Genomic DNA, 15627 nt, shown 5'->3' on the forward strand with positions numbered 1-15627 from the left:
GTCTCCTTGGTCTTCAAGCTCTGTGTGGTTGAGACCAGCTCATGGCTGGGAATGTGCAAATCAATACCCGTCTGCTTTCCTTGTCATGGCAGTTAGTAAACAAAAAGCTTCTTGCCGTATCTTCCGTACTTGCGCATACGTCTCGGCATCATGAGGGCCCATGTCTCTTATTTCTGTTTCATCGGTGTAACGAGGTCTCTCTCCTGTCTAAAGGGCTGGTTCATCCTCGTATTCTCTCTTTCCTCACACGACGAAGTGCAGTGCTTACTGGCTTCTGTCACCTAGGCCCAGGCGCTTTACTGCACTACCCCCTCTGCTCCCGCTGGGAACACATTAGCGGAATTCTGTAGTCATGGCATAAAGCTTCGCCTTCCGTTGTGTCACCCTCAGGGAAACCCCCTTTCAGGAGTCTTCAAGTTCCATGTTGTCATCACAACGTTTGAGATGATCCTGGCAGACTGCCCAGAGCTGAAAAAGATTCACTGGAGCTGTGTGATAATTGACGAAGCCCACAGACTGAAGAACAGGAACTGCAAACTTCTGGAGGGTCTAAAGCTCATGGCCCTGGTGAGAGCTAGCAAGCTCTTTACATCAACACAGGTTCCATTATTCACAGTGGAGGACGCATTCTGTAGCCATTCTGCATGTAGCTTACTTGTGCATAGTCTGCTTACTCTGAATTTTCTTTTTGCCCTCTGTATGTGTGATAGTGCAGGAATCAAAAGGTTTTTTGTTACGAACTAGGTCAACAATTTGACCTTTGCCACAAATAGATTCCCAAAGGGACCCCGGGGAATCTTAAATACCATGAAATTGGTGACCTGGAAGTGTCGGGTGTTTTGGCTCATTTCCAGGTACCAAGCATGATGGCTTTGGCACAGTGCCCAAGATGTAGAGGGTAGGCACTCAGTAAGAGTGAATGAATGAATGAATAAATGAATGAGTGTTGCTTTCACTAACACGACATTGCTGCTGGAATCCGTGATGGGAAAGGAAGGTTGATCTATTTATTGACCGTACCCCCATGAAACGGTGGCATCCTCTCTTTCCATAAAAGCCTAACAGAATTGCCCCAGAGTGAGCACAAAGTGCCCTGGCCTCATTTTCCCACCAAAGCATACCGAGTCAGTGGCTTGCACACTGCTCATGGTGGACTGTTCATTTGTGCAGGAACACAAAGTACTGCTCACTGGGACACCGTTGCAGAACTCTGTGGAGGAGCTCTTCAGTTTGCTGAATTTTCTGGAGCCATCACAGTTTCCCTCAGAGACTGCTTTCTTGGAGGAATTTGGAGACCTCAAAACTGAGGAACAGGTAAATAGGGAAGGGGCCTGAAGGATTGAGGAGATAGTGGAGAATACCTTCACCGTCAGGGAAAGAACAAGTCATTGTCACCGTGGGGACAGGCATTCACAGGTTTTCATATCCCTGCTAAAATGAGCATTACCTCCTCGATTTAATTTGTTTGTTTACATTGAGGAGGTTAAACTAATTATTAGGAGTTCTTACTACTCCAAAGGATAAATGAGTCCACATCCAAAATATCCCGTGTTAGCATATCAGGCCTCCTGCCTTCACTGATCTCACATGTAAGTTCTGTGATTTTGTTCAGCCCTGGACTCAGGTATGTGGTGCTTTCTTCTGCTTTCCTCATCTGTCCTTCCTCCTATGTAATCTGCAGCACGTTCCCAGGCTCATGTTCTCAAGTACAACACAATACACAGGTAGTGAGGAAAAGAAGGCAGTCATATACTAGAGTAGTTGCTAAGTCCAGTTTTGTCCAAATCAACCAGATTTCCTCAATTTTCAGAGATCTGGTCCTGAAGCTAGCTTATTGGACTCAAAGCTAATTCAAAACAACCAACACTAAGAAATATCTATCTATGATGAGTAGAAATCTTGACTGAGGTTCCAGAAATAACCCAGACAAGTTTAAATGCCATAAAAGGAACAAATGATAGAATTGGGGATTTTATGAGAGAAGGTCACCTCTGTTTGGGAATCAGGAAAGCCTTTACAATTGGAAGTGAGAGTACAATTTGGAAATAGACTTTGAAAGGTACATTTTTAGTCATGGAGAGAGAAAAGATGGTGACTACTTTGCACAGAAACAAAAACCACCCGGCATAATCGGCCACGGAATTTAGTCCATTGTAGGGAATCATCTGGTTGAGCTGGAAACAGAGTTGATGAATTGTGGAGTATGAGGCCAGAGGGGTTGAGGGTTATATTGTGGGAAGATCTTAAAAGACGGCTTGAAGAATTTGATAGGTATTAGGGAAGCAATGCAAGGCTTTGATTGCAGGAATGACATAAACAGTTCCACTAAATTAACCTCGCAGTGGTGTGAGAGTGGGTTGGGGCAGAGAATCTGGGGACTGAGAAGGTTTGGGAATTTCACTAACTGGTGTCAGGGGTACACTCTCTGGTTCGGGTCTGTTTGTTTCTACTTCTGTGGCAAGTCAGACTCTGAGAGCAGTGAATAATTAAACTCAATTCCACTTCTCTACATTTGCAGTATCTATTAATTTTTCAAAAGCCAGCTCCCAACCCTCTCTCCATTTTTGGACCATCAGCAATGTGTCCTCTTCTCCCGTTGCACTTATTTTGTGGTATGCATTTTTTTCTTCTTCCTAGACAATGACCTCCTTGAGGACAAGGCCCACCTCTTCTCCAAAGTTGTGTTTGTTGTATTGACCAGCACAGTGTCTGGCATATAGTATACTCTAAATGATTCAAGGTATGAACCAAGTCAAGGGCAAAGCTGAACCCAGCATGTGGCAGATTGTAATTTGTCCATATCTTTAATAATTATCTAGGTGTGCCTTTCCTCTTTGGGTTCTTATACAGTAATTCCTCATCCATTTGGGGGATAGATTCTTAAATACCGTGGTTGGTAAAATCAAGGACCTACGAAGGGTTAGAAGATTGGGGTTATTTAGGGAAAAAATGCAAAAAATGGCATCAGATGTCTAAATTTTAAATCACAGTAAATAAAAGTTCCAGAAAGCATCTGCTTCCAGAGTGAAGCATATTTGTCATTGATTAAACCGTATGTACCAGTCACTCTTCTAAATTACTGTCTATAAATTACTTTGTATTTTTTTCAGGAAGCATTAACAGTGTACACGACTTATTTATGCAGAATGTTCCCCCTTTTAAGACATTTTTGAACAGCCTTTGTGATTTGAAACGATCTATTGCACTTGCCCTTTCTTATTTTATTTTCCCACCAGGATTAATCTCATTGGTATCATATTTTAGCTCAAGGTTAAGTCAGATGCCTTGATTGTGAATCCATTGTCTATCATTGTCTTCCTGGGAGGGACAGTCACTTTGCCAGTGCAGTCTGCAGTCAGGTTAGTGGAGATCTGCTGTCCAGGTCTGGGCTGCTAGGAAAGCAGACAAATCATGGCAAAGACCACTGTCAGCTCAGAGTGCCCCTGACGTGACAGCTTGTGTGGTGGCATGGGAGACATCGTCTCACAACATTAACTCCACATGCTGCTACAGCAAACGTGTTCGCTGCTGTTACTTAGAAGTTGTAGGACGAGTCTGCTTCCAGATGGCCTCTACTTCTTTTTTTATTTTTTAACCTGAGATAGGATTGACATGTAACTTTAGTTTCAGTTGTGAATGATAATGATTCAATACATGTATACATTACGAAGTGTTCACTGTAATAAACCTAGTTAGACTGTGTCACCATATGTAGCTACAGTCTTTTTCTCTAGTGATGAGAACTTTTATGATACCCTCTCTTAGCAACTTCCAAAGGTACAGTATTAGTAACTGTAGTCACCATGCTCTAAATCACCTTCCCCAGGACTGACTTATTTTATAACTGAAAGTTTTAACCCCCTACACACATTTTGCCCATGCCCAGATTGCCTCTGGTTTTTACTTTGTTCTCTCAGCATCTGAGTCTCCCTTTTGTAATGTGTCACCTGTGCCTCCTAACGTAGCTGAAGTTGTCCTCAGGTAATTGCTGCACACACGTGGTGTATATGGTAGGGCGAGAGGGGTTTGGTTTCTCCATCCTAGAGAGTAGGGACTGTCTTTCATATCTTTCTCCCTTTGTCTTGTGCAAGGTGGCCACCTAGGTTCTCAGTGATTACTTGGGAATTCAACCAGATCCCTTTTCCCTTCAGATCCTATTATAAACTCCCCATGTTCAGAGTTCGGTTTGATCTTTCATTTAGCCTACCACCGCAGTGCTGTGAGTAGATGCGCAGGAGAGTGTAGTGAAGGTTGTAATACCCCAGTAATCAGTCATTAAAATCAGATCAGGGCAGGTGAACAGGTCTCATTTCCCTGGACAGGTGAAGAAACTGCAGTCTATCCTAAAACCAATGATGCTTCGGCGGCTGAAAGATGATGTGGAAAAGAACCTTGCTCCTAAACAGGAGACGATCATTGAAGTAGAGCTGACCAATATCCAGAAAAAATACTACCGTGCTATCCTGGAGAAGAACTTTTCCTTCCTGACCAAGGGGGCAAATCAACACAATATGCCTAATCTGATCAACACCATGATGGAGCTGAGAAAGTGCTGTAACCATCCCTACCTGATCAATGGTGAGTCGGGGAAACAAGGAACAACTCAGCCTGGTGTGGGCCTCTGCCGAAAGCTGATAATAACCAACAGTCATATGTATTGAGTTCCATTAGATGCTAAGATGCTCACCTTTTTATGGAGTACGAAGCTGAGGCTCAGAGAGGTTGGTAGATCTGGGTAAGCCAACTAGTAGTGAATGCGTGGAGCTAAGTTCTGAACCTGCCTCTACCAACTCTGCCCTCAGAAGATGGTTGGCACTCATTAGCCCGCTGCCCTTGATTTTCTTGCAGTATGGCCCGCACTGTGCACTTTGGGACAGCGAAATTGCTTAGCTGAATAAATGACCATCATGCAATGAGATTAAAATTCTCCGCAGATGAATTAACAGTTAACTCTACTGAGTAGAAGACATGTTGGTAGCTTTTTTTTTTTTACGATAAAACTTTCTGATAAAATTTTATTTTATTTTATTTTATTTTTTTAAATATTTTTATTTATTTCTAGGAGAGAGANCGTCTTTGTGTCAGCTCTCTGTGGAGGTTCTTTACTCGCATGGGTCAGGGTCAGATTCGTATCTCAAGTTCTGTCTCTACCTGGTGTGATCTGCCAGGGGAATGTGTTCTCTGCAAAATGGCCCTGCTGCCGCTGCGGCCCCTCTGCTGCAGGCACAGACAGGTGTGTCCACACAGCACCGCCTCACTGGCCTGCTGGGCCAGGACCTAGCAGTTCATTTCCTTTTGTTTTAGGATCTGTAAAGCAGAGAGCAACTTTTACCCTAGTAGTGTGTTCAAGGAATAGTTTTGTTCCATTCCTTTTCAGGGGCAGAGGAGAAAATTCTGGAAGATTTCCGAAAAACCCACAGCCCTGATGCCCCTGACTTTCAGCTGCAGGCCATGATTCAAGCTGCAGGGAAGTTGGTGCTGATTGATAAACTGCTCCCTAAACTGATTGCAGGTGGTCACAAAGTCCTCATCTTCTCCCAGATGGTGCGCTGCCTCGATATCCTGGAAGATTATCTCATCCAGAGAAGGTGAGAGCTTGTGTCAGAGCTGTTCTTCAGATGCTGCAGGCAGTTCCCTTTTTTGATACCTTTTTGATTCATGCAAAAATTATGCTTTAGCAACAAAGGATTCAAACATGGAGAAAAGGAATCTCCTCTTAAAGATTGACTGAAATTCAGAGTTAAATCCTGTGACCCAGTATGCCCAGTTTTAACCGCCCAAAGTGAAAGTTGCAGCCTATGAGGTGGAGCCCTTGCTTTGCTTAAAAAAGAAGTTCTACACGTTTATTTATATTCTCTCTAGTTCTAAGAAGTGGAATTCAAAAGCTTTAGAGAAGGTTAAGAAAACAGTGTATTTCCTTTTTTATTTTTTGCTTAATATATGAGAGAGAGAGAGAACTATATATCCTGGAAATATATCCTGGAAAGCATCACTATATCAAGTTGCTAAAAGAGTATAAGCTGACAGCCCACAAAAAAAAGAATGTGGGGATACTTTATGTCCTTTCTCAGCAAACCTTCTAAAGTTTTATGATACACTAGCTATAGCATTCCGGTCTATTTTCTTGTTCATACTCCTATAATTTTTTAAACCCAAGTTCCATTACTCATGCAGGTGAACAGTTTATGGGGTTATGTTATATGGGTTGTTTGGATTCATGTGGGTTCTACTTTGGTCTTTCATACAGTGGACCTTCTGTTTCCAAGCACATCAATGATCTGAAGATGATATATTGATTTTTAAGAATTTATGCAACAAGAAAAGACTTAAGGTCATAGTAACTATTAGTTTACGCATTGCTGAGTTTAAAGGAGGTCTTTGTTTTCATATAGTAGTTATAGCAAATCTCAGTTGTCTTAAATATTCTGATCCTTGAAAATTCTGTTTGCTATTATAACATGTAATTTGTAGAAAGAGTATTAAAGGAAATGACACATTCAACTATGGGATACACTGACATTTAGTGTTACATAAATAATTCTCAAATCAAATTAGACAATAAAAAGAATTTCTCAGAGCCCTATAGTGAAGGTCTTTAGGTAGAGAATTCTTGAGACTTACATTATTTTTTTCTTTGAGGAATTTATAATGAGTAAATTGAAACTAGTTAAAGTAATTTCATATTTTGTAAATTCACTGTAGATTAGGGAACCCATTTCCAGAACACTTGCTTTTTAAAAAAAAAAATTCAATGTTTATTTTTGAGAGGGAGAGAGAGAGAGACAGAGCACAAGCAGGGGAGGAACACAGAAAGAGGGGGAGACAGAATCCGAAGCAGGTTCCAGGCTCTGAGCTGTCAGCACATGGGGCCCAAACCCAAGAACCGTGAGATCATGACCTGAGCCAAAGTCGGATGCTTAATCTGTTGAGCCACCCAGGAGCCCCAGAACACTTGCTTTTTATAAAAATATTATTTACTTTTCAAAATATATGCAACTAGTAGTTTGTAGTTTGATTTTTTTTTAGAGAATCCTCCCCAAATGAGTAACAGTATAACTAATAGACTTTTGCTAAATACAAATGTTTCTATTTGGCCCCCTTTTATGCTATTTTTCCTGATCGTTTATTGCTCATTTTGTTTTCAAGTCATTTAGGTATTACAATTTCTCTTGAACACATGGACTTCTATAACACCACCACTGGCTCAAAGCTCCCACTCATACTCAGGGAGTTATCCTTTTTACTTTGCACATCCAAACATTTAGTTTTGTTGTCAATTTTATATATTCTACCTTGGAACTCACCTTTTACTTAATATATCATGAATCTTTTTTTTTTAACTCATTTTCCCACAACATAATTTTGGTGATATTCTTCCTCATAGGTTATTCCCAGCTTTTGAGCATTTTCAGGAACTCTGTAGCTGTCCCTTTATGGTCATTGTGAATGTTTCCAGTTATTACCTTAGGCTAAATTCTGATTTTATAAGCATTTGATAGATATTTCCAAAACACCCTCTAGAAAGATATTTTTACTTTTATGCCTTTCAAGAGTGTATGAGAATGCTTTTTTCCCTTCCTTCTCTTATTAATACTGTTTTCGCTGCTTAATCTTAACTAATTCAATGAGTCAAAATTATCTCTTGTTTTAATTTGTATTTCTTCTTAATAATGAAAGTAAATATTTTCCAGTATATATTAGCTGTGTATATTTTTGTGTGCTTGAGTGCTTATTCGTGTTCTTTCTCCATTATCTGTTGCTCTTTGTTTTTTTATTTATAAGAACTATTTGTTTACTTAAGAATATAGCACAGGGGCACCTAGGTGGCTCAGTTGTTTAAGCCTCCGAATTCAGTTCAGGTCATGATCTTACAGTGTATGAGTTTGAGTCCTGTGTTGGACTCTGTGCTGACAGGTCAGAACCTGGAACCTGCTTCGGATTCTGTTTCTCCTCCTCTCTGTCTGCCCTCCTCTCTCATGCTCTCTCTCTCTCTCAAAAAATAAACATAAAAAAAAAAAAGAATATAGTACAAATACTTCCCCAGTGTTGTTTTTGACTTTTTGTTTATGGGTGTGAGTTTTTGTTTATTTTATTTTTAGAAGTTTTAAGTTTTGAAATAGTCAAAACTTGCAATCTTAAAGCAGGGTTCTTCTGGCCTTAATAGCATTGTTACTTTTCTCTTTTTAATTTAGCTTTTATTTCCAGCAAAGGTATATATGCACGTAATTTAAAGAACTGAATTATTGTTCTGTTAGACTTTTGAAAAAGTACCTTTCTTGAGAGAATCCTTCCCTCCTAGGCCTGGCTTTTCCAGCCCCAGAAACAGAGTATAAATGACTTTAAATTCTCGATGCTCTTTCTTTTGGTATTTATAGCCATACCTAAATACTGCTAGTGGTTATAATTTCTTGATGATGTGTAGTTTTAGGTGTTACCTGCTCCCACCATGGAAGATGAGCATTTATCTTCTCTCATTGCCCCTCGTAACCACCACATGACTTAACGCAAATGCTGAGTGACAGCTTAGCCCCATAGAATGCTATTTATATTTTTTTCTCGCGTAATTTTTATTTTTCATGGAGCTAAAAATTCTTTCTATTTTATTGCCTGTTTTTCGATTTCCTTATTGTAATTTCACCTCCGAAAGGGACTAAATCTCCTCTTGTTGCGTTCAAGCCTGTCAGCTTCATGGGCTCAGAGCTTCCTCTGGTGGGACCGCCCGTCCTGCCTACTCTGGCCAAGTGCTCTTCCCGCCTGGTACACGTCGCCACCTGGGCTCTCCCTTCCTTCATCACACTGACAAGTTCCTTCCCTTCCCTCTGGAATGAAACTTCCTTGGTGGATCCTGTGTACGGCTTCCGGGAGCTTCTGAGGAAGGGTGAATGATAAGTGCATGCGGAGACTGCCTGGAATGTTTGCAGTCTGCTCTCCTTCTTGAGTAGCAGTTTGGCTGGTTTTAGGATTCAAGGTTAGAAATCATTTCCCCACAGAATTTTAAGGGTTCAGCCCACTGTCTTCTAGCTTCCACGGTTGCTGCTTAGAAGTTCAAAGCCCTTGTGCTCCCTGGTCTGTGTATGTGACATGTTTTTCTATTCAGAAGCTTTGATTTATCCTCTTTGTCCCAGAGCTGTGGAATCGCACAGTGAGCTGTCCTTTGTATGGGATCCGTTGACGTGGATACCAAACAGGTCTTTCTCATCTGAAATCTGTGTTCCTTCAGTTCTGGCGAATTTGTATTTTATCTTCTGTTTTAAAAAAAATTGTTTTGTTTTTTGTATTTTGTCCATTTTGTGGCTGTTTTTTGCTGGAGGTTGGTGTGTTAGGAATTTCTGCCTCCGCACCAGAAGCAGAGCCTCTGTATTTCAGATCAGAAGCTTTCCTCCTTTGTCTGGTCTTAGCTGTCAGATGGTGGGCTGGTTAGAAGCTCTGGGTATGTGGGCCAGGCTTGTTGATTCTGGGTTTTACTCTCCATATGTGAACACTATCCGCCTAGCTGGATCATCTCATTGGGGAACCACCAGTGTCTGTATTTTGGGGATGTTTGTCTTCCCGTCTTCTGCCTAAAGGGTGGGAGCTTGATTTTAATGAGAGCCAATTGTGAGGAAGGGGTGGCAAGAAGTAGGGAGTTCTCATTCTCAGTCTCTCACTCTTCCCTTTTTTCAGTATAGTACCTCTAACTGTGCTTGATGTCTCCTGGGGGAGAGAGGGCTTTACCTTCTTCAAGGCTAGGGTGGGTGATCTGTAGGCTGATACTTTCACAAACATTCAGTCAGTTCCTCTGTTTTAGACTCTTTGCATCTCCATTTTCAAGGTTACCTTATGTCACCAATGCCTGATCCCTTCGGACATTTGGCAGTATTGAATTACTTCTCACCTGAGAATCTTTCCCTGGATTTCTTTGATTTGTTTTTCTTTTTCTTTTTCTTTTTCTTTTTCTTTTTCTTTTTCTTTTCTTTTCTTTCTTTCTTTTTTTTTTTTTTTTTTTTTTTTTTTTTTTTTTTTTTTTTTTTTTTTTTTTACATTTCAGTCTTTAGTCTTTCTGTAATTTTGGTAAATGGCATATAATGAGGGTCTGATTTATTTCCAAGTGTGTCTCATTTTTTTTATTCAATAGTTCCTGTTTTCCTCCATTCATATAAAACACCATTCATAAAATATACTAGGATACTATCTATGCTGGGTGTGTGTCTAACCTTTGTATTCTTTTGATCAGTATTTCTATTCCTTGGCACATGTATTATTGCAGATAAATTTCAGAATTATTCTTTTTTAATCTGTCTCTAACTGCAGGAAAAAATGTACATATGTGGATACACACATATGTATATTTGTGTTTATATATACATATATCCATTGGTTGGGATTTTGATCCGCTTTTACACATTTAGTAGGACATGATTGATGTCTTTGTAAAACTGAAGAATCTGTTCACTGCACGTATTCAGGTATCTCATATGCACTGTTGGTTCACTAAATATTTATGATGTGCCTGTCTTGTGTTAGAACCTCTGGAGGTGTTATGGACATAGTGAACAAACCACCATGGCGCCTAGAGTCAAGTTTCCAAGTTCTGCATATTTCTTACTCTCAGCCGAATCCTAAGTATTCTGTATGTGTATGGCTATTGTGAATGGGATTTTATTTTTTTAATTCTTTATGTTTTCCAGCTGGTTATTGCTGAGAGATGAGAAAGTTTTTCATTTCCCTTCAGGCCTTCTGAGGTCAGCATTTCCTGTTGTGCCAAAACGTGTCACTGCCCCTCCCCCCCAAGAAAAACAAAGCACACAGGTTTTCTAGACTGCCACCTGCTTCTTGTTGAAATTTGACAGTGACTGAGAATTATAGTTTGATGAGCCACATAAGCTGCTAGGGACTTTGTTCAAAATATAGTTGATGCAGAGGGTTAATTGCTGCACTGATGTTTTTTGTGGAAAATTTTTTGATGTCTGATTTCTTCATTCAAACTTACTAGCCCTCAAGATGTTCTTTGTTCTTGAGCCTCTTTGCCTCTCCAGCTGTCAGTTTGGTTTTGTTCCCGTTTAATTTCATGCCATATTCTCATGCAGGGGTGAGGGCATAGCCAAGGGATCTGGCTCAGGAGTGAGGGGAGTGGGGAACGGTTTAAAAGAACTCAAATAATGGGATGGATTTTTAGTTTTGTGTTCTTTGAGAGCACTTCCTCGAAACTGAACAAGTAATGGAGATGAGAATTCCAGCCATCCTGCACAGTTTCTAAAACTGTTGTTATATTATAGCTGACAAAACAGTATAATTTTATGGGAATTTTTTCCCTGGGTGACTGTTGAGCTATAGCATCACTATTTATTGATTTCTCCTCCTCTTTAAAGCTGTGCTAATTCCCTGCCCCCCTCGATCCATGGGCTTCTAGCCAATCTGATGGTTAGAGGTATCTTGTCAAAGAATGTGAATCCTTTGCTTGCAGCATTAATCGTTCACATGTGTGACAGGGGAGAGGCAGGGGTGACAACTGTCGTTTAACTGGATCTCAGCCTTCTCCTCTGGCTCTGAATCCTGTGCTGCTTCCATCATGTCACCCACATGCCCAAATTTCTGAATACTCAGTGCAGATTCTCAGTGCACTGGTTTATCAAAACCACATTGGTACCTATAGTGTCTTCTTCTAGCTTCCGCTAGAGTTATTACCTTCCTGAATTTACCAGTGTCTCTTATTTATCTTTAATTTTTTTGTTTAATTTTTTTTAAGTTTATTTATTTTTGAGAGAGAGACCATGTGAGTCGGGGAGGGGCAGAGAGAGAGGGAGAGAGAGAATTCTAAGCAGGCTCTGCCCCATCAGCAGAGCCCCATGTGGGGCTCAAACCCACGAAACCAAGAGACCATGCCTCAGCTGAAACTGAGTCAGATGCTTAACCGACTGAGATACCCAGGTGTCCCTTTAAAGTTTTTAAAAAATTCTTTTATTTATTTTTGCCTCTTACAAGTTTTTAGGGCAGTCTTTCCATCCCTCCTCATTGAAATGTAGGGTACAATATGAAGGCCATACAGCAAACTAGTTAAGAATATGGACTTTGAGTGAGGGGCGCCTGGGTGGCTCAGTCGGTTAAGCATCCAACTTCGGCTCGGGTCATGATCTCATGGTTTGTAAGTTCAAGCCCCACATCAGGCTCTGTGCTGACAACTCAGAGCCTGCTTTGGATTTTGTGTCTCATTCTCTGTCTGCCTCTCCCCTGCTCTATCTCTTTCTCTCTTAAAAAATAAATAACAAACATTAAAAAAATGTTTTAAAGACTGTGGACTTTGAGTCAAATGGATCTCATTTCAAGCCACTCACCTGTTTAGTGACTGAGGAAGTTAGTTTGCTTGTGTGGGGTTTTATTGTTTTTGTTTTGGAAGTTTCCTAGAGTCTAAAATGGGGATCATAAAAACACCCCATAGAATGATAGTGAGGTGTAAAAGTGATGGTGCATATCAAGTGTGTATCACAGTACCTGGGTGGCTGGCACGTAGCTTGACACTTAAGATCTTGGTGCTGATACTACCACTGTGGCTTCTCTCAGTGAAAATGACCATTATATCTAGCTGCCTTGTGGTTTTATAGAATTCAGGCATGCAGCCTTCACTTTTATCTTACGACACAGCTCTTCCTAGTCTGCCTTTAAAGAAGTCTCACCTCCTGTTTTATTTGCTTCTGTAGTCCCACTTATTATTCTTAAGTCTATGACATTAAAAAGGAAGAAAAAGGAAAAACCCACTCCTGTAATTCCAGGGGTTGCTGCACTGTGGCTTTGTGAAAAGAAGACCCTGTTTTCGGACTTGGTTCTTTGCTTTATATGTGTCCTGAGTTGGTCAGGTTTCTCTACATATTATTTCCTTGGATGGTTTCTTTACATGGATTTTCCTTTTCCTCAAGGAAGTCGAGATTATATAGCAAAACTCCATTTTCTAGAACTATCTACACAGAGACCCTGAAGTGTCTGTCTATCCTTACTCTCTTACCACTTATTTATCTGAGATTTTAGAGATCCGATTTCCCAAATTTGGGGCTACTGCTAAGGTTTCTTTCAGGATTCGTGTTCTTGGCTGTTGTTGGGTCTAAGGTGACTTGGTCTTTCCCTTATGAGGTTTTATAAACTATTTCCTGCTCAGGGTAAATCAGAAAAGAGTAAGTGCTCAGCAGCTGTCCATTGCTGCTGTATTTTAATTCTGTATTAATCACATGATTCCATCATAAAGATCCCTTCTGTGTGTGATAATTGGATGGACAGATAGTAATGCGCTCCCATAGCAGTTTCATTTTTATTCTCCTTCCTTTTACCCTCTCCCCCTCCGTGCTTTTCGCCCTTGTTTCCACACAGGTATGTGCCTTCTTAATGATAGTTAGCTTTTTATTTTCCTCTAAAAAGTCCTCAGTGTTCGTCCCCCAACCCCCAGCACAGCTCAGAAACCTTCCCTGGAGTTTATCTGTGTGGCTGTGTACTGCCTGGGAGAACTGAGAGACTGGAAATGACCAGCCCAGACGCACAAGGACTGCCTGTCAGTACAGTCTGCTTCCCATTTTCACCTTACCCTGAAACAGCTCCACACTGATTTGAACTCTGATTCAATGCTCTTAAGAGCACTACTTAAAGTAGATGTTTGAGGCTTTTATTTGCTTTTCCTGGTTTTAGGATTAGATTCCGTGCAAGTAAAAACTGGGAAATACTGGAGAGTAAGTTGCTCATGCTGTGGGGATTGATATTTTATGTTTACAATTCTTCTAGTCCCTTAGTTTGTGGCTGATACTTTTGGTTTGGTTTGGTTTTTGTTTTCGTGTTTTGGTGGGGGGTACATTTTGCAGTGCAGTTTTAGGTGTCTGCCCTGCTACATCTGTGGGCCGGGGGTGGGGTGGGACTTCTTGTGGACTGCTCTAGTTTGGTCCCAATGTAGAAGCGAGGGATTTAAGGCCATGGGTCAACAGCTTCCTGCGTTGTTTGCTGCTCTCCGTTGAAGTCATGATTAACACCTGGGCTTTCGTTCGTTTGGGTCCCCTCAGATACACCTATGAGCGAATTGATGGGCGAGTACGGGGAAACCTGCGCCAGGCAGCCATCGACCGGTTCTGTAAGCCAGACTCAGACCGCTTTGTCTTTCTTCTGTGCACCAGAGCGGGAGGCCTGGGGATCAATCTCACGGCTGCTGATACCTGCATCATATTTGATTCAGACTGGAACCCACAAAATGACTTGCAGGTAACCATTAGGCTGATTGCTGTTTGCCTTAGCTGCCCCTGCATCTAAGAACATCACGGTAGGGCCTGGCCTGCTAGAGAGTGTCTGCCATGCTCCACGCTAGGGTATCAGGTGGACGGCAGGCTTTTAGGGCCTCGGGCAGGGGGTGAAACTGAATGAAAAGTAAATGTCACCCTTTCCCACTAATCAGAGAGTGGTTCTTTCTTTTTGCTTTAAGCCAAATAGTTTTTCACAGCGGTAGCCTCCAGATAAAGAATAGAACTATTTATTATCAGATGAAAAGAGAAATATTAAGCTTGACTAATCCTCTGATTTTTGACATGTAGATTGATTCAGGCATTTTCATTGGTTGGTTTGTTAGACGGTCTTATGTCCTAGATGGTAAAGGAGACACCTAACCCGGAGTTCCATTGTGTGGCCAGGGGTGACAGACACCCTCCCTAGGTCACTTGCTGTCTACAATTGTATGTTAGATATTCTGTGTGCCCAGTTGAGTGAATTCGCAGACATGTTTTTTAGTTTTAACCAGACTAGATAATTGGTGGCTTTAAAAGATTCTTATAAAGACTGGAGTTAATACTGTTTTTTAGAAAAGCATAAACAAACAGGAAAAAGCCAGAACTAACGGTTCTCTGGATCAGAGTTCTTGATCCACCCTGATTCAAAGTAGATACAGTAGCATTCTGGCCAGATTGGTCAGTATGTCCGCTAAAAAGATTCTAACTTTTCAAGAATACCATTTCTAGATTTGCCTCCATTTTCATTAATGATGAACTCCACCCTAAGTATATATTGAATGCTGGGCAAATGCTGGGATATTTGCCAATGCCAATATGGGGAGTGGGGAGGGTGGTGTGTGGCTCAGAACCTTTTTCATGGTCCAGGTGATTGACAAAAGAAGGTTGCAGGCCGTTGTGCCACAAAACGGGAGGTGCGTTAGGGGACGCTGCAAGGGGGCGCACGCGGGGAAAGCAGCTCAGCTGGGGGGCATTTTGGTTGCTTCCAGACCCACCACTTCACAGTCATTTGGCTTTGCCTTTCTCATTTAATAAGTTTCCAAATAAAACTTGGTTTGAAGAAAGCAGTCTACTAGATGGCACTTTAAATTATTAAATTGGTAACAATTGGCTAAAGCCCAGGAGCCGAAACTCATTTGTAAACCAAATTGTGTGGCACTATTTCAGCACCCAACTTCAAAGAAAATCAGTGGACATGACTAGTTCCCCATCAGGGCTTTCTACTGGTGAAGGGATATTTGGGTCAAAGGTGAATGGCTAGAAATAATGAATAACTAATTTTTAAAGGAATACTATACTCAATGCTAAATAAAAATAAGCAAAAATTAGAATTTGATTCGATAACTAGCAAGAACTTAATTTTAGGTAGTGATATAGGTGAGGCAGAACTGTTGCCCATTGG

General features: G+C 41.1%; 1 protein-coding gene across 3 annotated transcripts in view; it reads left to right on the plus strand.

The window, feature by feature from the left end:
* CHD6 (chromodomain helicase DNA binding protein 6) overlaps nt 1-15627 on the plus strand; it is a 197955-nt gene that overhangs the window by 112134 nt on the left and 70194 nt on the right. For all 3 annotated transcript variants that reach the window (XM_077778892.1, XM_077778893.1, XM_077778894.1), the window contains 5 exons: nt 391-567; nt 1171-1314; nt 4323-4578; nt 5378-5588; nt 14013-14208. In XM_077778892.1, the coding sequence (XP_077635018.1) occupies nt 391-567; nt 1171-1314; nt 4323-4578; nt 5378-5588; nt 14013-14208 (984 nt within the window). The remainder of the gene's footprint in view (nt 1-390; nt 568-1170; nt 1315-4322; nt 4579-5377; nt 5589-14012; nt 14209-15627) is intronic.

The sequence above is a fragment of the Crocuta crocuta genome, unplaced genomic scaffold (assembly GCF_008692635.1).
Source record: "Crocuta crocuta isolate KB4526 unplaced genomic scaffold, BGI_CrCroc_1.0 scaffold248, whole genome shotgun sequence".
Lineage (NCBI taxonomy): Eukaryota > Metazoa > Chordata > Mammalia > Carnivora > Hyaenidae > Crocuta > Crocuta crocuta.